The following is a 25784-nucleotide window of genomic DNA, read 5'->3' on the forward strand; positions in this document are numbered from 1 at the left end:
TTATTGATGCTTCACACACAGCAGGCAAAAAGCTCTATAAACCCACTGTACTCTGTCTGCTCAGTGCCAGACAGGTGACAGACACGGTTAGCTAACCGGTTAACAATAGCCAATTATCAGCCTCAGGAGATGGTCAAGACAAAAAAACACAGCTTTAAGGAGAGTTAATATTTAGACTTACATTTGTCAGGTGTCCATGATAACAATCCTCCTGAACTGCCAAAAGTGTAAATGAACTATTACAACTTGTTTCTGACGCCTCAAGTGGTCAAATAATATCTGTACTTGTAGGTTAAAAGATGGGTTTTTTTGAGGATCAATAATACAAACAACAGCAACCTGTTAAACAATGATTGTGATGCATTGCAATTTTATTTTAACAGACACAATCTTGTGAGAGAAGAGTCATTTATCATTTTTATCAGCATTGTTTAAAAAGCAGCAGACTGTAGCGTTTGTCCCTTTGAAGATTTTCTACACAGTGTATGATAACATAGAAAATCTGTTGAATTAGAAACTTAGACACTACCTTGTGAAGCTATGTTGCAGAGTCATGACATTTTTCGTTTTAAAGGGTTTTACAAGTAACAGCTGAACATTTAATGTGAACCAATCGATGGAAATGTCTGTTAAATGGCAGGACATTTTACAGTTAAAAACGGCCAAAACATGGCAACGTTTTGACCTTTTTAGTGAAGATACTGCCAGTTTTGCGTATGATCCACTCTTTGTATCCACAGACGTCCATCATTGCAGCTGCTTCAACACAGTCATTGCCATGGAAAGAAATGACGCCGTAAATCATGTCATTGTACACCACTCCTCCACCAGAGTCACCCTGTGAGAGACATGTTTATATTGTTTAATACAGATATTTGCATAATTTATTGAAATGATTATTTATATTAAAGTGGTAAAACTTGAAATAACTTGTGGAAACGATCCATGGTTAAAAGACACACCAACTTACAGGACTGATATCCACGTTTTCTTCTTGGCAACAGAATAAGTGTTGATTGACGTTTTTTACTGTGCAGATCTACTCACAGATTCAACAATCTTGGTATTTGCACACTGGAGAGTAGCAGATACATCATCCACTAGATGGAAATAAAAAAAAGTTTCTTTACTACAAAAATAAATAATTATCTTCTTAACACACAAATTAATTTCACCAACAAATGAATCATTTATACTTATTTTTTTTCTATCAAATGCATCCAAACACATTTCAAGATGTTTTTAAATATCAAGGAGCATCTTTAAATGACATTATTCATCTGCTTTATTACAAAAAAATATATTATTAAATTAATTTCCTATACATATTAAAATGTGCAGAGTAAGGCTTGAAAAGAAAGTCTTTTCAAAACTAGTCAATTTAAAACTAAATTAAAATGGATTAAATGTAAAGATATGTCGGCAGTGTGACCAAACATACAAACAAATCCAAGAACACTTACTAAACATAGAAAACTGTTATTTTAAAATAAACAAGATTAATCTTACGTCTTTCATTATTTGGGCCTTTAGTTGTGGCTCCATGACCTGCAATCTGAACTGTATGACCTCTGAAATACAATACAAAAACAATTAAAAGAATGTTATTGTAACATAAATTGAAGTAATTCAAAAGACAAACTACTTTCAAACTTTGACTTCTTCAACAGCTGAGCTTTCAGACTTAATAAAGGGGAAAGAACACAACTCACATTTTGGGACAACTGTTACAGTCAGGAAGTTCCACAGGTTTAATCTTAGTACGTTCAGGTAGCTTCAGCAGCATGATGTCATGAATCCTGTCTATCTTCAAGACATCTTTGCGCTTAAAGACGACAGGTGCTGATTTGATTTCCACTGGTGTTCCTGGCCCCCGATGCACACCTAAAGTTGCATATATTTTCCTAGAATATAATTAATCAACATGAACATAAGCATTGATGTCCTTATTTTGGGAATTTACATCAAATCATTGTTGATTGCTGCTTCAGGACTTTCACACTGAATATGTGAGTGAGAAATATATTATTACTGGTTCAAGTAAAACTGTCGCTTTCTCACCATCCTGGCTCCTGGCAGTGTGCTGCAGTCAGAATCCAGCGGTCACTGATCAGAGAGCCACCACAAAACATCTCATGGGTACCATCAGTTATCCTCAACTTCACATGGTAAGGACGCTCTTTTTGTCCACAGTCTTGACCTCCAATAATTCTCTTCTGCAGATCCACCACGGTGCTCACTGTGACACCTGAAACACAAATGTCCTCCTGTAAGTTTAAACAGTGCTGTTGCAGAGAACAACTTATTCACTCTCTAGAAAGTTATCAGTACACATGATGAACTGTGAAAGTGTTATGAGCATTCCACTGATGCCTAGTTTCACAGTTTTTTATAATTGGGGGTGGATGGGTCCAACAAAACCAGGACTTTCACCTGAGAGCCCAGTGTTCACTTCCTGTATGAATGTAGAACCAAACAATGATGTTTTTGTTAAACCTAACCATGTGCTTTGTTGATGTCCCGACCTTGGCTGCAGCACCCTGGAAGGTCAGTAGCAGAAGCAGGGAGCTATCTGACGTGTGATATGTAGACCTGTAAGGCCACTGACATAGAGCTGATGTTAGGGCTGGGCAATTAACCGCAATAATTAATCAACATGAACCAACATTGATGTCTTTATTTTGGGAATTTACATCACAATCATTGTTGATTGCTGCTTCAGGACTTTACATGGAATATGTGGTGGAAATATATTATTACTGGCAAGTAAACTGTCACTTTTCTCACCATTCGCTCCTGGCATGTGCTGCAGTAAAATCCACTGGTTGCTGATCAGAGAGCCACCACACAAATCCCATGGGCACCATGCTGTTATCCTCAACCTCACATGGTAAAGCAGACATTTGTCTACTCTGATGCAAAACACTTCTGCAGATCCACCACGGTGCTCACTGTGACATTGAAACACAAATGTTTGTAAGTTTAACTGTGTGATAACCGGCTCTGTTGTGTCCTCTGTCAGAGGAGGAGTATCAATAAAAAAAAAAAGTTTCTAATTATTTTGGTGTTTATTTTTTTTTTTATTAAAATGAGTAATATAGCCAACAATAAGCCAATTATAGACCAAAAGTTGATCTAATTTATTATTGTAAAATTATTGTAAATTCAACTGATGAACTAACCAGTGCATCCATTACATTATGAAAAGCCGACAAATAGTGACATGAGACATTGGAGAGGTTGTCAGTCCTATTCTATAGTCCGAAAAACCACTTGTAAACAGGATATGACGAAATATCTACACACATATTTACTGCTGGTCCGGGACCCTTTGGTAGCTCAGAAGTCAGCGGTAATCTTTACATTCATCGTGCAGTAATGCATGGCACATACTCTTCGGACTAAAATTTCTGGTAATTAACACTACATTTGTCTCCCATGTAAAACTAATCCCAGTCCATGATAGGGCTTTACTCATGTCCATGATTTTGGGATTTTTTTGTCCCGTGAAAAAACTATGCCATGTAAGTTTTGTACCATGGTACATCTGCAAAAAAACACACCAACAAATCAACTCTGGTCCACAGGATTTTCCCAGACCAGAATACCTAGGACTGATTACAAAGTGTGTGTGTGCAGCTTAGCATGGAGGACCCACTTTCAATGAAGGCTGCAACTGTACTGAGGAAAGGTAAGACAGAATGTAGCTGGTTTATTTTTCTATGTTCTATGTCACACACATTTTTTCTCAGTGTAATCCAGTACAGTTCAACAGCACCACAATCTACAACTCAACACTTCAATAAAATGTCAGACTTAATACAACATTAAACTGCTTTTGTTTTTTCTAGGTGCACCAAGTAAACTGTCAAGTCTCCATAAAAATGTAGACAGAAAGCATAATGATGAGACAAATGCAGAGATGGACAGTAACTAAGTATATTTACTCAAGTAGCTACTGTACTTAAGTACAAATGTGATGTACTTGTACTTTGGGTATTTCCATTTTGTGCTACTTTATACTTAGAGGGAAATACTGTACATTCTACTGGAGCTACATTTATTTGATAGTTATAGTTACTTTTCAGATAGTTTGTTTTATATGTTGTAAGTTTCATATTTACAAGTTGCTGTGTGTTGTTATATATTAGACTAGTACACTAGTGAAAGGTGTTAAAATTAGTTCTACCATGACAACATTTAAATGCTGCTTACATGTAGCCTACGTGTAAATTGTTCAATTAATACTCAATACATATTCATGTATATGATGATTACAACACTTGAAACTGGGTCACTCTGCATAATGAGTACTTTGAACTTTTCATTTGTCTCATCACGTCTCATCCTCATCCTCATCCTCCGCCTCATTCTTCGCTGTCTTTCTGGGATCTGCCTCCTCAGCTGGGCAGCCTCCTCCTCAGCCTGCAGGTAGCCTACAGCAATCCTGCTGCAATAACTGCACCAAGACGCCTTCTCCCATCCATGTCAATTATTGATTTTTGATTTCCAACTCACCAATGCTCACGATCACAATAACCACCAACTCTCCACAAACTTTTCCCCCGCACCTGACTTTTGATTATAATCAGAAGCCAGGTGCAGAGAAAAGATTTAATAAGACATTTTATTAAAATATTACAATGTCTATGAAAAGACGCAGGTCTGGGCTGTGTTTATATTGTTTCTTTCTAAATGCATGGAGGCTATACAACGCTGCTGTTCCAAAAGCAGAAATGACTGTACTCCCGTCCTCCCGTTCTTGGGAAGTCCGGACTCTCGCGTGGACTTGCCAGCTCCGAACTTGCCAAGTCCACAAGTCCGAACTACTGAACTTGAGTATTGAGAAACGCCTCTGGGTTCCCCTCGGGCTGTGTCTCTCCTACTGTTTCTCATGGAGCTCTGCCCCGTTTGAAAGGCGAAGGAAGTCTAAATGTGGAAAGACATCGCCTTGGAGATGTAGAATTTGTGTTATAGAAGAGAAACACACATTTCAGGACCAGTGACTTATCATCAGAACAGACGTCCTGTAATTTTCAGCCTCCTTTCATCTTTAATAGAGGGGGGACAAAAAAGAAGGAGACTGACAAGCGCCTGACAACTAGTGCTTCCACAAAGCAACGGTCGCTGTCACAGGCCTTTACAAATGCCACACAATATGCAAAGGATTTAAGAATAATAGTCGAGCACATTTACCCCCCCCCCCAAAAAGGTTTTGTTTTTTTGTAAATAATAAAATAATCATTCATTAATCGTAATCGAGGTAAAAGCTTCAATTAATCGTGATACTGATTTTAAGTAATATCGCCCAGCCCTATGATATGTGACGATTTGCGCAACGACCTAAAACAACACTAAACAACGGGTGGCATTACAAAATGCATCAGTGTCTTTAAAGTATATTTATAAGTATATTTTATTTATATATTTAAACTGGGCCATCCTCGCAATAGAAAGATGCAGCCTGAAGCTTGAGCAGCTGTCTGAGAGGGAAGCAGGCAGATGTAGGCGCTGGTAAGATGGTGGAAGTTTAACACATTTCATACACATACTATCCATATTGTTATGACACAAAGCTGGTTGAAAGTCAGCAGAGTGTCCCTCTAATCTTGTATGAATTGCCTGTTCAGAACTGTTCAGAAAAATGGCTCCAAAATCCCTTTTCCATATACTGCTGAGGTAGTGTGGGGCTCCCAGAAACTTTCTGATGTGAGAGCTAATCATTCGCTATAGCTTCTCTACCTTTGAGCACACAATATGATGGCCACAACATCTGGTGCAACACACCAAACTGCAGGCACCACACTTTGAGTTTGCTTGAAGTAAAGGGCCTGACATCTTTATGCTCTTAATGCCATCCACCATCTGCTGTCTCAACCCCTGGATCTGCTCCATATCACTCAGAGCTGCATCACACCACCTACCAAAACTTCTAACTGGCTTCTCTAGAAAAGACAAGAGCCATTCAGAAAAGAGAGAAGGTACACAACTGAGGCCACTTCACACCTCCAACTGATCTAGAGTTCAGCTGTCAGGATATGAATGAACATCAGAGGAAGAGACCACACTGGCTCATCACACTGGCTTCCTCTACATTTTGGAATTGATTTAAAAATGTTATTGACTGATAACTCAGACTGTTTTTAGAATATGAAATAGATGTCTTAACACAAAGAGAGAGTGAGAGGTGGAGTAACAGCACTTCTGATGGATTAACTCAACTCAAACACACTGAATACTATTTCAAAGCATATAGAATGGTTAAAGTTAGGATGTGTGAACAATACTCACCGGCCCACAGCAAAAGGAGAAGACGTGTTATGCCACCCATCTCTTCCAATGACTGCCCTCCTGGTTCTACAGTGGCACCTTTTTAAATCTGTTCACACTTCCCTGTTGGCCTCTGAGCCACCAATCACCTCATAAAGGTTTATCAACACAACCCCATTGGCTACAAAGGTCCACAGGTTTGCACTTTTGGATGACTCATCAAGTGTCATGAAAGAGACTGTGATATACAAAGAGGAAAAAAAACTGTCCTCAGCTCAGCTGCATTAGGCAGATGAAACCAACATGGAACTGACACCACTGTGCATGAACACAGATATTACTCAAGGGGGCTTTCACATCAGGGAGCCGGGCCTAAATCTAAGTACACCCCAAAGTTCAGTTCTCTTGATTAGTTTGAACACTGTGAGTATGGTTCATGCGTACTCTGGTACGCAACTACAGGGAGCTTGTAACCTGTTATGAAACAGTCTCAATTTAATACTGATGCCTCTACATCAATAGCAGCGCACCACGAATAGACCTGGTTCCAGCTTCACTGCTACCTTTGACCTGCAGTCAGAACTCCGGCGAGAGGGAGATCTGCTCAAAGCTGATGACAGTCCCAGGGGCAGCGGTGTCCGAGTGTAGTGCCCTTTTCTACACTGTAGCACAACAAAAATGATGATGCAGGTGTTCTTGGTTATGGAACAACAATGTGAACGCTGAGTGGCGGCGGAGTGGACCAGGAGCAATCGTACTCAGGCATGGAACGAATCAATACATTACCTAACATGAAAACGCCCTAAGTCCATTGTCTAAAGATTGGTAAGTGTCCCTTAATGGTAAAGTGTGTAGGATGTATTGACATCTCGTAGTACGGGTGCAGAATTAAAACTTTCACAAAAATGCTAAAATATGAATGGCCCTGCTGAGGGCCAGTGCTTGGTGTGTGTGTGTGTGTGTGTGTAGAGGGGTTTGGAGAGTGGAGGCTGTTCTCACAGCTCTGTATGCTCACAGATGCAGCTATGTAATTTGACAAGTCAAATCGAGTCAAATTTAACCTCACTTGGACTCTAACAGCTGCTCACAAGATGGATTGTGGTATTTTTTTTACTTTTTTTTAATTCTTAAAACTGCGTAAAGTCAGTACTGATTGCTGCTGGAGGACTTTCAGATTCAATTTATGAGCGAGAAATGGTGTATGTTGTTGGTAGTTTTTTTAAGTGAAACGTTACCTTTCTTTCAAAGATCCTTGAGAAAGTAGTCACAGACCAGCTGTGTGACTTTCTCTATGATAATAATTTATTTGAGGAATTCCAGTCAGGATTTAGAGTGCATCATAGCACTGACACAGCACTAATTAAAATTACAAATAATCTTCTGATTGCTTCAGACAAAGGACTCGTCTCTGTACTTGTTTTATTAGATCTTAGTGCGGCGTTTGACACAATTGACCATCAAATTCTGCTTCAGAGACTGGAACATTTAATTGGCCTAAAAGGTTCTGCACTAAGCTGTGTAAATCTTATTTATCTAATTGTTTTCAGTTTGTTCATGTTCATAATGAATCATCTTTACGTACTAAAGTTTTTTTTGGAGTTCCACAAGGTTCTGTGCTTGGACCTATCCTGTTCACTCTATATATGCTTCCCTTAGGCAGTGTTGGGCTTGTTACTCAAAAAATGTAAGATTTTATTCATTCATTCATTCATTCATTCATCTTCTAACCGTTTCATCCTCTTGAGGGTCACGGGGGGGCTGGAGCCTATCCCAGCTGACATCGGGCGAGAGGCAGGGTACACCCTGGACAGGTCGCCAGACTGTCGCAGGACTGACACGTAGAGACAGACAACCATTCACGCTCACATTCACACCTACGGACAATTTAGAGTTATCAATTAACCTAGTCCCCAAGCTGCATGTCTTTGGACTGTGGGAGGAAGCCAGAGTGCCCGGAGAGAACCTCCGACACGGGGAGAACATGCAAACTCCGCACAGAAGGGCTCCCACGCCCAGGATTGAACCGGCAACCCTCTTGCTGTGAGGCGAGAGTGCTAACCACCACACCATCGTGCCGCCCATGTAAGATATTACTTATTACTAATTACCCTTTTTAAAAGTAATATTGTTACTTTACTTATTACTCCCAGCCAAAAGTAACTAGTTACTTATGTAATAATAAATTACTTTCCCAGTACATCCCTGTGTGAATCTCGGTGATCACCACTAAACATAGCTAAGGCTTGACAGACAGAGATGTATGCGCATGTGCACATGCGCAAGATAAATAGACGGTGCTCTCTATGATGACAGACGGTGTCACACTTTTATTATGTCTCTGTGAATTGTCATAACCCGGCTCGCAGGCAATGACAAAAGCGGAGAGACACAGCGCGAACTCATATACAAAAGTATATTTATTTAAATAAAGCAACGTAAATAAACATAATGCAGGTATGGGACGTGTTAGTCAGTGTGATCAGTAGTGTACATGTGGATGTGTGGAGCATGCGAGATGTGATGTTGTGGAGATAACCTAAATAAACAGAAAAGCCAAACAAAAGTATGGGCGCTGGCGAAGAGTCGGGAGAGAGAGAGCGCACGGCGTCGGCCAGCACCGCTTATATCTGTCCACGCACCGGGCCCAGGTGCTCGTGATCAAGACAATCAGCTGATGACCTCGGGGAAAAGACAACACATCATGTCACCAATTACGTCATTAACATAGCATGAACTAAACCAACCCATGCAGCCAAGCAGGGGCCGTCACAGAATGTAGTTTATTATCGAATACAAACCACCTTGGTGCACTACACTGATTATGCAGCTGCGTAGCATGTCGCACTCAACAAGCGCCTGAATCCCCAAGATGGCGTTGAAACAAGACCGGTGATCGCCCTATTTGCAAGATGGTTATCACCTGACTATCGCATCTGGTGGATAGTGGTGCTCGCTGCTCACAACAGTATTGGAATATCAGCTGTTCCCCATTGTAACGCAGTAGCGAGCTTTCTGGGGGTAAGTAACTGTAATATTATTACTTAAATCTGATAAATAACTCGCCACAACCCTCGTTACTGGGAAAAGTAATATTATACTTATTATTACTGTAACATGTTACTGCCCAAAACTGCCCTTAGGTAACATCATCAGGAATCACTCTGTAAATTTCCATTGTTATGCGGATGATACACAATTGTATTTATCGACAAAGCCAGAAGAAACTAATCAATTAACTAAACTTCATAATTGTCTTAAAGACCTAAAAACCTGGATGACTTCTAATTTCTTGATGTTAAATTCAGACAAAACTGAAGTTATTGTTCTTGGCCTCAGAGACTCTTTATCTGATGACATAGTTTCTCTAAATGCCATTGCTCTGGTCTCTAGCACCACTGTAAGAAACCTCAGAGAAATATTTGATCACGATTTGTCTTTTAATTCTCATTAAAAGCTATAGTCTACGTTTAGAAAGACGATGACAAAGATTTGAAGGCTGGATTACTGTAACTCTCTATTATCAGGTAGCTCTAGTAAGTCTTTAAAAACTCTCCAGCTAATTCAGAATGCAGCAGCACGTGTACTAACAGGAACTAAGAGGTGAGAACAAATTTCTCCTGTTTTAGCTTCTCTGCACTGGCTCCCTGTAAAATCCAGAATTGAATTTAAAATCCTACTCCTAACTTATAAAGCTCTAAATGGTCAGGCTTCGTCATATCTTAAAGAGCTCATAGTGCCATATTATCCCACCAGAACACTGCGCTCTGAGAACGCAGGGTTACTTGTGGTCCCTAAAGTCTCCAAAAGTAGATCAGGAGCCAGAGCCTTCAGCTATCAGGCTCCTCGCCTGTGGAATCATCTTCCTGTTACGGTCCGGGAGGCAGACACCGTCTCCACATTTAAGACTAGACTTAAGACTTTCCTCTTTGACAAAGCTTATAGTTAGGGCTGGCTCAGGCTCGCCCTGTACCAGCCCCTAGTTAGGCTGACTTAGGCCTAGTCTGCCGGGGGACCTCCTGCAATACATCAAGCACCTTCTCTCCTCTCTCTCTCTCTCTCTCCTTTGCTCCTACTGCATCCCACTAACTCGGCCGTACTGCATGTCACAAACTTCTTCTGCTTCTTCTCCGGAGCCTTTGTGCTCCACTGTCTTGCAGGTTAACTCGTATTGCACGAGAACTGAAAGAGACTATAAGCTCAGTGTAAACTAAAATCTTTAGAAATTGTTAACTACTCACCGACTCACAGCACAAAGAGAAGAGACGTAAGATGTGCCATCGCTGTCATGGAATTTTTGATGACTGCCCTCCTGGTGCAACCAAGTTGGCTTTTTAAGTCTGTTCACACTGTCCTGAGAAAGCACAAAAGTTCCAGGGAAGAAGCCAAGTCAGTAACATGCATTAATGGGACATGAATGTGTACAAACAGAGAGAGAAGGTCAGTGTATCATGGGACATCCCCTGGATATACTAGGCCAAAGTCCATCTAACTACCAAATAGTCCAAGGCAAGTCTGAGCAAGCCCTAACTACAAGCTTTATCAAAGATGTTTAACTGTTCTGCCAGTACGCCTCGATTAGGTGGAGTTATGTTGCTACCCCCTCTCCCCTTGGATCTCCGCACATGTTGTGAGGACTCTAAAACTTCACCTGAGCCTCCATCGGCATATGGGTGAGTAGATAATGGGTGAATTTTAATTTTTGGGTGCACTTTCCCTTAAAGCGTATTCTCAAATGTGGAGACGGTGTCTGTCTCCTGGACAACAGCAATGGTCAACAACCTCAGCCATAATTTTTACCTCCCCAATGAATTAGGCAAATACTGTGTTTCAAAATGTATTTAGTCACATTGGTTTTTAGATGGTACAAACAATTGTCCCATTCAAGATATGCTCGGCTTTTGTTGCGTTGTAGCTCCCAAAGATTCATGTCTCTGACACTGACAGAACAATTCAACATTTTAACCATCAAGCACTACTTAGTTGGATTTCTTTCCACCATGCAGCGATCCTTACTTTTGTAGTACCTTGTTATTGCTGTTACTTACAGTCAAAAGTGTTTTCTTTAAAACCATTTAGAAATCTTGTGGTGTTTTGACTCTTCATCCTGACTTGCAGATTTAACGTGAAGATTTCAGGTGAAATGAAGAAGCAAAACAATGGAAAATAGTCAGTCATCCTCAAACCAGAAGTAAGAAAGGGAAGAAGTGTTAGCAAAGGTCTTTTCAGGTAACTTGCATCAAAATGGTTCTGAGGCCTACACTGTGCACTCAGTGTGGTTGTGAACACTTTCAAAGCTAAAATTCAATACTTTATTCTAAAAAATGTCCAAAGTCCAATTCAGTGTCCTGGAGTACGGAGTCAGAATAATCAAATCCATCTGTATACCCTCGTCATTGTTGCAGGGATGTTGAGGACTGTGCCTGTGGATGAGAGGGTGGAGGAAGTGGTCCAAGGGACTGCTCCAACTATCAGGCCAAACAGTTGACCAGCTGTTTACCGTTGCCGGAGAGGTCATGGTTCATGGGGATTGCTGCAGTAAGTGGTGCCGATGATTTTACTTGCAAGTCATGGTGGATGACAAGGATGGTGTGACATCTTGGCAAGATGGCTGCCAAGCAGCAGATGAAAATGGTTGTTTTTTGGTGAGACATCAGTGGCATTTCTTGCAGTGACTGTGCCACCTATAGTTGGTGTTTTGTAGCAAAACATCAGCAGCATTTTTGACAGCCCTTGTGCCACCAAAACTGGGTGTTTTGAGCCAAAATATGATCTTTTCCTGACCTTAACCAAGTGTTTTTGTGGCTTAACATAACCATGCATTATCCACAGTGTTGCTGAAATGTGTAGAAATGTAAAGTTTTAACATATCCTCTATGTAATAATGTACAAATGTTACATATCTGGAGTTTTGCCGAAAAGTACGATGGCAACATTTATAGCATGGTCTGGGTGAATACTCGACTCTGGTTGCAGGGTGCTGCAGGGTGTCCATTAAAACCTGATATGGGACACCTACTAAGTAGCTCTATTGAAACTGTCAGTTTGTGACTTCCAGTTTGGCAAGCTAGAAGATGGCAGCACAGGAGAACGAGCTCCCGACATTTGAGTTAAAAACAGCCCATAGCAACTCGAATTTGTGAAAACAAATTTGCGGCAGCAAGAAATAAGACTGAGGGCTTCAAGATGCCAAGAGGAAAAATCAGTAAGAAATCTAATGTTATACAGTAGGCTACGAGTTACACGAGGGAAACGGAGTCGACCAGACTTCACCTGCTAGCAGCGCCATGGAGGATAACGACATGCTAACAAACGAAGGGGAACAAGCTAGCAATGCGAGCCTGGACCTTATACTTAAAGAACTAAGAGAATTCAGGAAAGTCAATGATGCGCAGCTGAAGGGAATTAGAGAGGAAATAAATAAAACAAACAAGAGAGTGGAAGAGGCAGAAGAAAGGATCATAGAAGCTGAAACTCAAATACTGGCTAATGAGGAAGCAGTAACAGAGATGCTCAAACTGCATACCGAAATGGAGACCAGGGTGACGGACCTGGAGGGACGGTCCAGAAGAGAAAATATCAGAATACATGGTGTCAAAGAGGGATCGGAAGCTACGTTGATGGTTCCTTTTGTGGAACGTTTATTAAGGGATAAATTCGAGCTGCCCAACTCCGCTGAGCTACGAGTTGAGAGAGCGCACCACGCTCTGGTGTCAAGGCGGCACAACGATCCATCGTTGCCAAAATGGCCAGCTACAGAAGGAAAGAAGAAATATTAAAACTAACCTGACATAAACGTGGGTTTGAGTACCTGGGAAACAGCATTAACCTGGATCATGACTATGCACCTGTGGTTCTGAAGCAGCGGAGGGAATATGCAGAGGTGAAATCCGGTTCCAAACCCCATTCCCAGCAAAGATGACAGTCTTTTATCCGGAGGGAACTGTGTTATATGGCTCGGTGGAGGAGGCGACTGGCGACATGGCAAAGAGGGGATTTCCGGGAACGGTCATCAAACGCCCAGAGAATTTATTGGAGCAGATCCGACGTTTATCGTGGCACACAGAGAGAAAAACGAAGGGACAGGTGAATAAGGATCGGACCGGGGACTACAAGGAAAGACTCCGAGCGTTCAGGTGCCAAGAGCAGGACTGACTATAGGACACTGAGAGACTGAAACTTGAAGGGGACAGGTTATTTCATTTTATTTATTTTTGTTTTATTTATTTATTTATTTATTTATTTATTTATTTATTTATTTATTATACACTATTATTATTACTATTTTATTTTTATCCGTCTATATTTATTTATTTGATTTTATTTTTATTTTATTTATTTATATTTATTTTTTTATTTTATTTATTTACTTTTTATTTATTTTTTTCATTTTGTTTTTTAATATTATTTTTATTTGTATTTAAATTTTTTTTTCATCTGGGCTTATTTAGGGTCATATTGGAGACCCCACAGTTAGAAGTCAACATATCTGTTTCTTCTTTTTACTTTGTTCAAGTACAACTAAGAGCTCTTTCAGTAGCTGTTGTTCTATACAGCTCTAATGTTCATGTAATGTTTGTTTATGTATGTTCAGGGAGTGTGTTGATTGCACCGGGTTGTGCTATTTCGAAAGCATTCAGACAGTCAGAGTATGGCTAATGGCAAGGTCAAAGTCGTTTCACATAATGTAAATAGTCTGTTGAACCCACTCGTACTCGTACTCGTACTCATACTCGTCGTCCTCCGCTTATGCGGGTCCGGGTCACGGGGACAGCAGCCTCAGCAAGGAAGCCCAGACAGTCCTCTCCCCAGCCACTTCCGTCAGCTCTTCCGCGGGAACCCCGAGGCGTTCCCAGGCCAGCCGGGTGATGTAGTCCCTCCAGCGTGTCCTGGGGCGGCCCCGAGGTCTCCTCCTGGTTGGACATGCCCGAAACACCTCCCAAGGGAGGCGTCCGGAAGGCATCCTTACCAGATGCCCGAACCACCTCAACTGGCTCCTCTCGATGTGGAGGAGCAGCGGCTCTACTCTGAGTCCCTCCCGGATGTCTGAGCTCCTCACCCTATCCCTAAGGCTGAGCCCGGCCACCCTGCGGAGGAAACTCATTTCGGCCGCTTGTATTCGCGATCTCATTCTTTCGGTCTCTACCCAGAGCTCATGACCATAGGTGAGGGTTGGAACGAAGATCGACCGGTAAATCGAGAGCTTCGCTTTCTGGCTAAGCTCCCTCTTCACCACAACGGACCGGTTAAGCACTCGCATCACTGCTGACGCTGCCCCAATCCCGCTCCATCCTACCCTCACTCGTGAACGTGAGTGCCCTAATGACCCTAGGAGCTATGCTGTCGGGGGCATTTTGCCCCTGGTAGGGTTTCCCATGGCAGATTGGTTCTGGGCGAAGGGTCAGATGAAGAACGGTTCAAAAGACCCTTCATGATGGTTATGATCAAGGATACGTGTACCCGGCCCGGAGGGTTACCGGGGCCCCGCCCTGGAGCCAGGCCTGGGGTTGTGGTCCGTGGGCGAGCGCCTGGTGGTCGGGCCTTCGCCCATGGGGTCCGGCCGGGCCCAGCCCGAACGGCTACATGGGTTCATCCCCTGCAGGCAAACCACCCGCAGAGGGATCGAGAAGGGTTCGGTGCAATGTGGATTGGGCAGCAGACCAAGGCGGGGGCCTTGGCGGTCCGATCCTCGGTTACAGAAGTTGGCTGTTGAACCCAATTAAACGTAATAAGATTATAACTAAAATGAGGAAAGAACAAGCACAAATGGAAGCGATATCCATTTCTTCAAGAAAATGGTTGATATGATGATATCAGAGACAGCAGGCCTTCTAATCTGTGGGGGAGACCTAAATATACACCTATGGCCAAAACTAGACACCTCTAATGGAAAAGCACAGGATACAAAGTCTTTAGTAAAGAAAATTAATACATTATTTGAGGAGGTTGGTTTAATCGATATATGGAGAGACTTACATCCTGATCAAAGGGACTATACTCACTACTCCTCACCCCACTCATTATACACAAGAATAGATTACTTTATAACATTTGGAAAAGACAAAGACAAAATAAACACCTGTGAAATTGGTACGATAGATTTAAGCGACCACGCACCTGTATAGCTGTCTATTGATCTAAACCTACAACAAAAAATGAATAATTGGAAACTAAACTTGAGCCTACTCAATGATCCTCCCTTTAAAGAACAGATTAAAGAGAGATCCACTTGTCCTTGGAAATAAATGATAATGGTGACGTGTCCCCTCCCATTCTATGGGATGCCCTAAAGGCTGTCCTGAGAGGGAAAATTATAGCAATATCCTCTTATAAGAAAAAGATGAGAAATAAGAAATTAGAAGAATTACAAAATAAATTAAAAGAATTAGAGAAAAAACATAAAATGAAAACAGCACAGGATATGTATATATATATATATATATATATATATATAAGAAAACAAGGAACGAAATTAATGATTTGACTACACACGGAATTAAGAGAAATCTAATGTTTCTTAAACAAAGGTATTATGAAGGCAGATCTAAATTGAGTTTGGCTTGGAAACTAAAGAAGAAAATAGCACAGAACACAGTCTTTACTCTAAAAAGGCGAGGGGCAGCGTAGCTGAAATAGATAGTTATTCTTGTTATGTTTTTCTTTATTTGTGTTTTTTTGTTTTCCTTTCTTTTTATCTCAGAAACAAAAGAAGACACTCAGGTTGAGACCATGTGATTAATAATTGAAGTAAAGTACATAATAAATGTGTTACTGAATGTCAATAAAAGGTAAAAATAAAAAGAAGAAACTGTCAGTTTGCAGTTCTAAATCAGTGAGGTGGCTTCATGATGGTATCAGCTTGTATCTCATGAGTAACCATAGCAACAGAACCTCTGTTTACATTGATGGCAGTCCTTTACTGCGTCATACTCTGAATACTATAGGATGTAATTTATTGAATCAGCAGTTATAAAAATGTCTAAACTGCATCTTTAAGGCAGACGAGTGGAGCAGTAAATAAACCTTTACTTTTATCACACACATCCCCACCTGTTTGTATCAGACTGAGCCATTTGGCTCTACTGTTCATTATAGTCGCCTGCTGAGTTGCACGGAACAACTAGTTTCTGAACAGTTGCTTCACTCATCGCATATCTGGCTTTTGTTGTGTTATGATGAAGCACATTTTATCTCATTCCTACAGATTCATGTTTGATTTCATAAACATGTTTTACTCAGCAGATAAGTGTTGCCAAACTCAAACTGCCACTTTCAGACCAAGAATTAAGAACAAACTTCAGCAGCCAGCTGGTAGATATATATCAAGAGATTAAAACTGTTTGCATCACACGCCCAATGTTACGAAACAGTTATTAATGTGTTTAACAACAGAGTTGCGCCATATCTGTGCGGGAGGGAGATTATTGTTGTTAAGCATATGGTGTCAGACGCCACTGCTGCTATGTTAGCTTGTGCTAACCAGGCAGAGAAAGCAGGAGGAGAGCGGCTCACTGAGACGGTCCTTCAGCACTGCTTCAAACAGCAGCTGACTGTTGGCTCAGAATAGTAGGCTCTGAATTTCTGCAATTTTCACCCCCTAGAAACCACTTGGTTATGGTTAGGCAAAGATCATGGCACAACCACGGCTAGTGTTAAACCCATTGTGCACTTAGCATCAACCAGCAGACAGACACTGTTAGCGACTAGCTGGTGATCATAGAGGAGCATTTAGCAGCTAAAGAGCAAATAATCACCTTTGGTGGAGCCCAAAAGCAGAGCTAAAATGACAGTAAATATACTGGACTTAACTTTATATAGTGGCCAGAAGCACGACTCCAAATGAAAGCTAATGTTGCTCCATAACTGCTGACTGTGTACAGGAAGCAACTCTTTGCTAAATGTTCGCCATAATAACTTAACAGGTGGTGGTATGTCCATTTCGTGTTCCCGAGCTAAATTGTGCAAAAATCTGTTTGCATATTTTTTTTTGTTTTGTTTGTGACATTAAAAGCAAATAAACAAGAGCAAACTGTTAAATTGTGAGTCACTTTAATTTTATTTCAACAGACACAACATGTAAAAGAACTGTCATATTTATCACTGTTACCAGTATTTTTAAATGAATAGCAGACCTTATTATAATTGGCCCTTTGTAGTGTTTTCACACAATGACTCAATGAGTGTACTAACAGGCAAAATACTATATAATACTAATAATACTAATACTATATTAAATCTATATAAGGGATATGTCTAATTGTCTTTATCTGAATTTAGATCTGTAAAATCAAAATGTAGATGATTTTTGACAGTCTGACAGCAAGAATGTGTAAACTTAGACACTAGCTTGTGAAACTAAATTCATGTTATATAATCAGAATTTAAGGTTTGTCTTAAAGGGTATCAAGAATAATAATTTAAATTAAACCAATCAATCGTAAATGTATTGATTACAAATTTAGGTTAACTCAACTGTTTTCTTATGTGAAATGTCTGTTGACATCTTTACTGTCTGGTAATGACACCATTGATCCAATTGATGTATTCACAGACGTTCATAAATGCAGCTGGTTCTCTACAGACATAATCCGAGTCACCACTGAATGAAATGACACCGTAGATCATGCCGTTGCGCACCACTCCTCCACCAGAGTCACCCTGTGAGAGAGATGTCATTTGATACAGACTTTTATATAATTTATGGAAATACTTACTGTATTATATTAAAGTAGTGGAAAATTCTAATGTCTATGAAAAAGGTATAAGGTTAGAAGCCATGCCAACTCACTGGACATGTATCCACTCCATGCCTTTGGCCACAGAACAAGTGCTGATACAGTTTGTCTGGGTCAATGTGCCCAACCAGGTCTCTGACACGCTGACAGTCGACAACCGTGGTGTCTGCACACTGGAGGGTACTTGACTCAACGTGTTCGTCAAGGTATATATAATCTGTAATTTTACAAAAATGTTCCTGTTTATTTATTTATTTAATTTTTGAAATACATGAAGAAAACAACAAAATAAAAAAAAAAAACAGACCAGTGCAAAATAACGTGAAAAACCTGTAACCCTGAATAACCAAAAAATGTATGTTTTATTTTTGTATTTTTTTTGTGTAATTTCACAACAAGTGAAGTTATGGTATGAGTTTTTGGATATACAGTTTAATCCGTTTGTAATGTAAAATCATATTTCATTTTGGATTTTATGATCTTTGGGCTTAGTTTGTCACAAAAACTTACTAAACCCCCTGTTGTGTAGGCCTATATGTAAAACAGCAAGTTCTCTTAAGGCAGCAGTGAACTTCGTGTTATCTGTGGATCATATCTATCTATCATCTGGATAGACAGCTGGTGGGTATATCAAATGTTTTATGGGTGGTAAATCATTTTATTGTAGTAAATATTGATTAATACAGAAGATTATTTACATAAAATAATATAAAACAACCCGACTAACAACAGTACTTTTCTGCAATTAGAAACTGGATTATTTGTATTATAGCAGTTTGATAATATTTACAGGTGATTCTATTGTTTTTACAGGTGCATATAGCCTTCATTAAACATTGATTAATGAATTATTATTAATGATAATATAATAATATAATAAATGCATTCAAACATCTTATTATAAGAATCAAACAGCATCTTTTAATTATAGCTGCTGCACAGCAATGGTCGGGCAATTTTAGGCAAAATTAGGCAATTCTGAGCAACAAGCAGAGTGTAGGAAGAGGTGGCATTGTAAGCATAAGAGATTATGTTCTATCTCACTGAGCTAATTAGCAAGAGACAACTCTGCGGTATATATGTTTAAAACTTATTCTAGCTCATTGTAGGAATTCTACAGCTGCAATGATTAGCAGTTTGGGTAGATTTCTCAAATGGAAATGTTGCACGAGCTGAAGCTTGAACACACAATCTTCAACACCAAGAACCATCCTCTATCTCACTGAGCTAATTGGCAAATGGAAATGTCACATGTAGCTTCACAAATTGACTAAGCCGGTCACCTGTGTGCAAGACAGCAGCTGTTAGTGTGTAAAGGCAGATTTGAAACCACTGTAAAAAATTCAGTTATTAAGACAAAAATCCGAAAATACACATATTGCATCTAGACAGCATGGAGATGTTGGTAATTTGTTTTTAACAATGATTTATTGGCTCCATAAGTGAAAAACTGATGTTTAAAAATGCCATTTTTGCATTGACTCCAATTGTTCGCATGAGAGCAAAATTCAAAATGCTGGGGGAAAAAAAAAAAAAAAATCAGTTTTTGAGATAAAATTCTTACATTTTCCAAACATCATCAACCATGACTCCAAAATTTTGTCATTTTTTTAATGAACATTTAAAATGTATTGAGCAAGAATTTGCAAGTATATGTTTACAGTACTGTTTACAGTCAAACATTTTGATGCACTGTAGGCTCAATTTTCGATAAATCAAAAATCTGTCTGGATCGTTTGTGGAGGACAGTCTGAAGATGCTCTGTAGCAAGTTTGGTGTCAATTGAGCAAAAATTGTGGGAGGAGATAGGTTTACAGTAGTAGTGATGAACTTCATAATTTGCAATAGGTTTAAATGTACAAAAGTTTCTTCAGTATTGGGGCTACATTTTGGTGAAAGTTGCAAATCTGTAGCACATATGGTTGATTTGTTGTGAATTTTCACTGAACTTTAGAGGCTTGCTGTAGCGCCACCATCAGGACTATTGGCCTGTTTTTGCAGCTGAGGCAATCTGGCATGGGACTGGACCTTTGCGCAAAGTTTGGTGATTTTTCGTGCATGGGAAGTAGGATTTGCTCGGAAGAAGAAGATGAAGAAGAAGATGCAGGATAACAATAGGCCCGGCCCCTAACTACGCTGTTTATCTGCTTTATTGAAAAGATGTGACCCTATTTGTCTGGTTTGGCTTAAAACGAAGGTATATGGAGATATCAAGATTTCTTGTGTATAAACAGAATTAATAAGCAACATGTTTTTACGAAAAAAAAAGTATATAATATATGTGCTTTGGTAATGATATCAAACATACAAACAAAAATAAGAAAACTGGCTGTGACAAACGCTGATAATTATTATCATTATTATTATTATTATTATCATTATCATTATTATTATTATTATTATTATTATTATTATTATTGTTATTATCATCATCATCATCATCAAAAAGTAAACAAGATTCATCTCACCTCTTTCACCTTGTGGGCCTGCAGCTGTGGGTCCATGACCTGCAATCTGAACGGTATCACCTCTGAAATACAGTAAAAAGACAGCTTTTTTTTAGCAGTTCCCTTTGCAGAGAATTGCTAACGATTCAAATGGGATGCTTGATTTGGAGTTGCTCAGCAGTTGAGCTTTTAGACTAGATAAAGGGGAAAGATCAAAACTCACATATTGGGACGATGTGCACAGTCAGGAAGTCGTACTGGGATAATGTTAGTGGGGTGAGATAGTCTCACCAGCATGATGTCATGAGGTCTGTCCCGGTTGTCCCTAAATATCTCATGTGTTGTGATCTGCACTTCTCTTTCTGGACCTGGGTGCGCACCTAAAAATACTGTCATAGAGCTGTAAATAAGCAGAGGTTAAAGAGCAACATCACTGAATTACTAGATGCATCATGATGTATTAGTATAGGTCAGTAATTACTAAACATGAACAAAAGCATTGCTATCTTCATTTTGGGAATGCTGTAGTTTCACAGCAAATCCTTGCTACTTGCTGCTTCAGGACTTTCTGTGTGTTCATAAGTGAGAAATATATTGTTACTAGTTTTTTAGTAAAATTGCCATAGACTCACTCCTGTAAGCAGTGAGCTGCAGTCAGAAACCACTGGTTACTGATTAGAGATCCACCACAGAGTATATCATCAGCGTCATCAGTTATTTTGACATGGTACAGACGTTCATTGTGAGGACACTCACGACCTCCAATGATTCTCTTATGCAGATCCATCGCTGTGCTCACTGTGACACCTGAAACACAAAAGTCTCCCTGTAAGCCAGAACACTGCTTGTTCAGAACAGTTTCTTCACTCTCAGTTAATATAAAAGGCAAACTTTGCAAAAAGTTGTGTGAGTGTTTGTATGGAGGCCAAAAAGAGCTTCTGTCCCCTAACAGTCACTCATAATACAACAACCTAGAAGAGCATTAACATCAGGTGGCATTACAGTATCTCTCACTATTGCCTTTTAATTGTTTTTTTCTTTATTTATTTACCTTAAAGCAAAATTCCATTAGAACAAAAAGAAGAGCACTTGCATGAATTCCTCTGTGGGGTGAGGTAATGTAAGGTAAATGGTTTCAATACAAAGTTGTGTGAGGGTGTCACAGGACAGGCAGGTCAATAGAGTCACAAGAGAGAGAGGTTAAAGAACTATTTAGCCACTGCAAAGATGGTCTTTTCATAAATCTGGGCCATCCTGGCAGTAGAAAGATGCAAACACCTTTGAAACAGGAAAAGCACTGTGGCGTTCGATTTTGCCTCAGAGGTAGAAAACCTACAACTACCAGAATGCACAGCGCTGCACCCAGCCATTAAAAGAAGCTGCTTGTGGGTGACGTAATGTGAACTTGTCCGTTTGACACAAGTTTAACACATTTCATACACACATTATCCATATTGTTATGACACAAAGCTGGTTGGACATCAGCAAAGTATCCCTTTAATCTTGCATGAATTGCCTGTTCAGAACTGTTCAGAAAAATACCCTTTAATATGTCTACATCTAACAGCTGATCCTGTACAAGTGCCTCTCTTGGATTCCACTTGCTCCTGCTGAGACCGCTGGTGCTGTACTCTGCACTGTTATATCCCTCCACTTTGACAGCATTGTCTTCAGCCTTGCTTTTGCACATTTATACTCCTCTGTTAAACTGATAACAAAGGGCTCCAAAATCCCTTTTCCATATATTACTGAGGTAGTGTGGGGCTCCCAGACACTTTCTGATGTGAGAGCTAATCATTCGCTATAGCTTCTCTACCTTTGAGCACACAATATGATGGCCACAACATCTGGTGCAACACACCAAACTGCAGGCACCACAGTTTGAGTTTGCTTGAAGTAAAGGGCCTGACATCTTTATGCTCTTAATGCCATCCACCATCTGCTGTCTAACCCTGGATCTGCTCCATATCACTCAGAGCTGCATCACACCACCTACCAAAACTTCTAACTGGCTTCTCTAGAAAAGACAAGAGCCATTCAGAAAAGAGAAGGTCCACAACTGAGGCCACTTCACACCTCCAACTGATCTAGAGTTCAGCTGTCAGGATATGAATGAACATCAGAGGAAGAGACCACACTGGCTCATCACACTGGCTTCCTCTACAGTTTGGAATTGATTTAAAAATGTTACTGACTGATAACTCAGACTGTTTTTAGAATATGAAATAGATGTCTTAACACAAAGAGAGAGTGAGAGGTGGAGTAACAGCACTTCTGATGTTTTAACTCAACTCAAACACACTGAATACTATTTCAAAGCATATAGAATGGTTAAAGTTAGGATGTGTGAACAATACTCACCGGCCCACAGCAAAAGGAGAAGACGTGTTATGCCACCCATCTCTTCCAATGACTGCCCTCCTGGTTCTACAGTGGCACCTTTTTAAATCTGTTCACACTGTCCTGTTGGCCTCTGAGCCACCAATCACCTCATAAGGTTTATCAACACAACCCCATTGGCTACAAAGGTCCACAGGTTTGCAAATTTGGATGACTTATCAAGTGTCATGAAAGAGACTGTGATATACAAAGAGGAAAGAAAAACTGTCCTCAGCTCAGCTGCATTAGGCAGATGAAACCAACATGGAACTGACACCACTGTGCATGAACACAGATATTACTCAAGGGGGCTTTCACATCAGGGAGCCGGGCCTAAATCTAAGTACACCCCAAAGTTCAGTTCTCTTGATTAGTTTGAACACTGTGAGTATGGTTCATGCGTACTCTGGTACGGTGTGCATCAGGTGTGAATGCCTACTGTGCCAAAGCAGAATGGTATTTAACGCAACTACAAGGAGCTTGTAACCTGTTATGAAACAGTCTCATTTTAATACTGATGCCTCTATATCAGACGGCAGCGCAGCCCGCCACGAATAGACCTGGTTCCAGCTTCACTGCTACCTTTGACCTGCAGTCAGAGCTCCAGCGAGAGGGAGATCTGCTCAAAGCTGATGACAGTCCCAGGGGCAGCGGTGTCCGATTGTAGTGCCCTTTTCTACACTGTAGCACAACAAAAATGATGATGCAGGTGTACTTGGTTATGGAACAACAATGTGAATGCTGAGTGGACCAGGAGCAATCGTGCCCAGGCATGGTACGAATCAATACATTACCTAATATGAAAACGCCCTAAGTCCATTGTCTAAAGATCAAAAGATTGGTAAAAGTGTCCCTTAATGGTAAAGTGTGTAGGATGTATTGACATCTAGTGATACAGGTGCAGAATTAAAACTTTCGCCAAAACGTCAAAATGTGAATGGACCTGTCGAGGGCCAGTGCTTTGTGTGTGTGTGTGTGTGTGTGTGTAGAGGGGTTTGGAGAGTGGAGGCTGTTCTCACAGCTCTGTATGCTCACAGATGCAGCTATGTAATTTGACAAGTCAAATCGAGTCAAATTTAACCTCACTTGGACTCTAACAGCTGCTCACAAGATGGTGAATGTTACACAGTTTTATTTGAGTTACTTAGTAAAATTTTTTCCGTTACCGTTGCCTTATCAAAACATTGGAGCTCAGGTGAGGCACCTATAGTCCATACATTTACACACCCTGAGTTTTTATGGGCCTTATGGTGTGACAGTAGCCTAGGTCATATTTAAATAAATGAAACTTGAGCACAGTACAGCTTCTCTTGTCCACGTGTCAACTTAAATCCCACTATCTGGCATATGGCTCTGTATCAAGTGTGAGCAAACTCTCTTTCTTTCTTTCTCTCTCACACCAACACAGACAAATGCATGTGCACACTCAGGAACATAATGCAGTATCAAAGACCAAAGAGCAACGGTTAGCCTGGAGGAGGAGAAGTGATAAGTCACTGTACCACTGAAAAAGGAGAGAGGAGAGAGGAGAGAGTAGAGGCAGCAGGGGAGGAAAGAGGAGATAAGAGATGGGCGAATGAAACAGTGGTTCCCAACCTGTAGTTTTCAAGTCATAACTAAGAGGTCACAAAATGATTAAAGATGTTAGAAAACATAAATATGAAACAATTCAGGAAGAGCAGTTTTGGACTCAAACGTAGGATGAATAGATGAGACAGCTGCAGTAAAGGCAAATTCAAAAGAAAACCAGGACCTCAGAAACACTGGGAAACAAACCTTGTAAACAGGCGGGACTTTCGGGCACACAAAGTGATGATTACTGATAAAAGACAAGGGGAGCACACGGGCTAAACACACAAAGAGAGCAAGGTGATTGGACACAGGTGGAACTAATAAACTCATGAAACACAAGAGAACAAAATAAACAGGCTGCAGTGAGAGTCTCTCTCCATGGGATATTTAAAAACAGCTGGTTTGTGCATTTAGTCCTTCTCAGGCAAGCTCAGGGGTTTATAGTGTTGCTGTAGTCCACAGGAACAACGCTTCGCAGTGCTTTTTTTTCTCAGAGTAAGGATTAGAATATATGCCATACACATAATCCAGCTGACATAAATATATAAATGTTTGAAGATCCACTCATTACTAAAAGTGTATGTCACATAAAAACTAAAGTGATGGTCAGTGTTGTCATATGGAATATTTAAGGTGTTGATTGACCTTATTCATTAAGTAACATTACAAATTAACATTCCACCTTAAAAGTTGCTGGGAGCAGACTCCAGCTGCTGCGAGAGGCAGCAAAACACCATTTCATTTTGTATGAACAGTAGTTACATGAGCATCAAAACACAGCCACAGCTCAGCCCTGAGCAGAGTGACTGTCCTCTATTGACCAATCAGACTGCAGTGTTTACAGCTCCACCTCTTAGTACAGGGTATCTGCAGGTTTCAGTAAGTTAAATTTAAGACTTTTTAAGACCTTTTTAATGCCACCTTGAATGGAATTTAAGACCGAAAAAACTATAAATATAAGTGATGGTTGGGGGATCTCGCTGTACTATAACCAGTGCTTAATTTGTAATATTAGAAGTAGGGGAACACTTTTGGCCTCTGAGAGAGCAGTGCTCCCCCACTCCCAAAAGTGGGGGAGCACTTTTTTAAGCGGCACCAGAGCCGCTTCACTGTGCAACTCCAAATGGAATGGTTGTGACATCTAGTGTTGTCATGGTACCAAAATTGGGACCCACGGTACGATACCAGTGAAAGTATCACGGTTCTGAGTAGTATCACAATACCACAGCAAAAATGAGGCAGATGTGCCTTTTGTTATTTATCAAAAGATAAATCACTTCTATAATACATCAATAATATTTCAATGGAATAAATTACTTATTGACTTATTCATACTTCAAAAACAGCATCAATAAGTGATGAACATAGGGGGGATCAAAATAAA

The 25784-nt window shown here is 40.3% G+C and overlaps 1 protein-coding gene across 15 annotated transcripts in view; it reads right to left on the minus strand.

The window, feature by feature from the left end:
• The window catches only part of LOC125885440 (thrombin-like enzyme elegaxobin-1), a 75895-nt gene extending 52967 nt beyond the window's left edge, over positions 1 to 22928 (minus strand). Inside the window, exons 1-6 of one of the 15 annotated variants that reach the window (XR_007448900.1) lie at positions 22811 to 22914; positions 21082 to 21256; positions 20673 to 20849; positions 20471 to 20532; positions 18056 to 18219; positions 530 to 838 (exon numbers count right to left, since the gene is read on the minus strand). Coding sequence is in view for 14 of the 15 variants with exons in the window: in XM_049570971.1 (XP_049426928.1) it covers positions 653 to 838; positions 18056 to 18219; positions 20471 to 20532; positions 20673 to 20849; positions 21082 to 21256; positions 22811 to 22850 (804 nt within the window). In the remaining variant the exon portion in view is untranslated. Of the gene's footprint in view, positions 1 to 353; positions 839 to 1712; positions 1905 to 2061; positions 2249 to 6291; positions 6519 to 17299; positions 17926 to 18055; positions 18220 to 20470; positions 20533 to 20672; positions 20850 to 21081; positions 21257 to 22810 lie in introns of those variants that run through there. The other 14 variants (XM_049570971.1, XM_049570972.1, XM_049570973.1 and 11 more) reach the window with 14 other exon arrangements.
• Positions 22929 to 25784: the final 2856 nt, after the last annotated feature.

Source organism: Epinephelus fuscoguttatus, linkage group LG3 (assembly GCF_011397635.1).
Source record: "Epinephelus fuscoguttatus linkage group LG3, E.fuscoguttatus.final_Chr_v1".
Taxonomy (NCBI): domain Eukaryota; kingdom Metazoa; phylum Chordata; class Actinopteri; order Perciformes; family Serranidae; genus Epinephelus; species Epinephelus fuscoguttatus.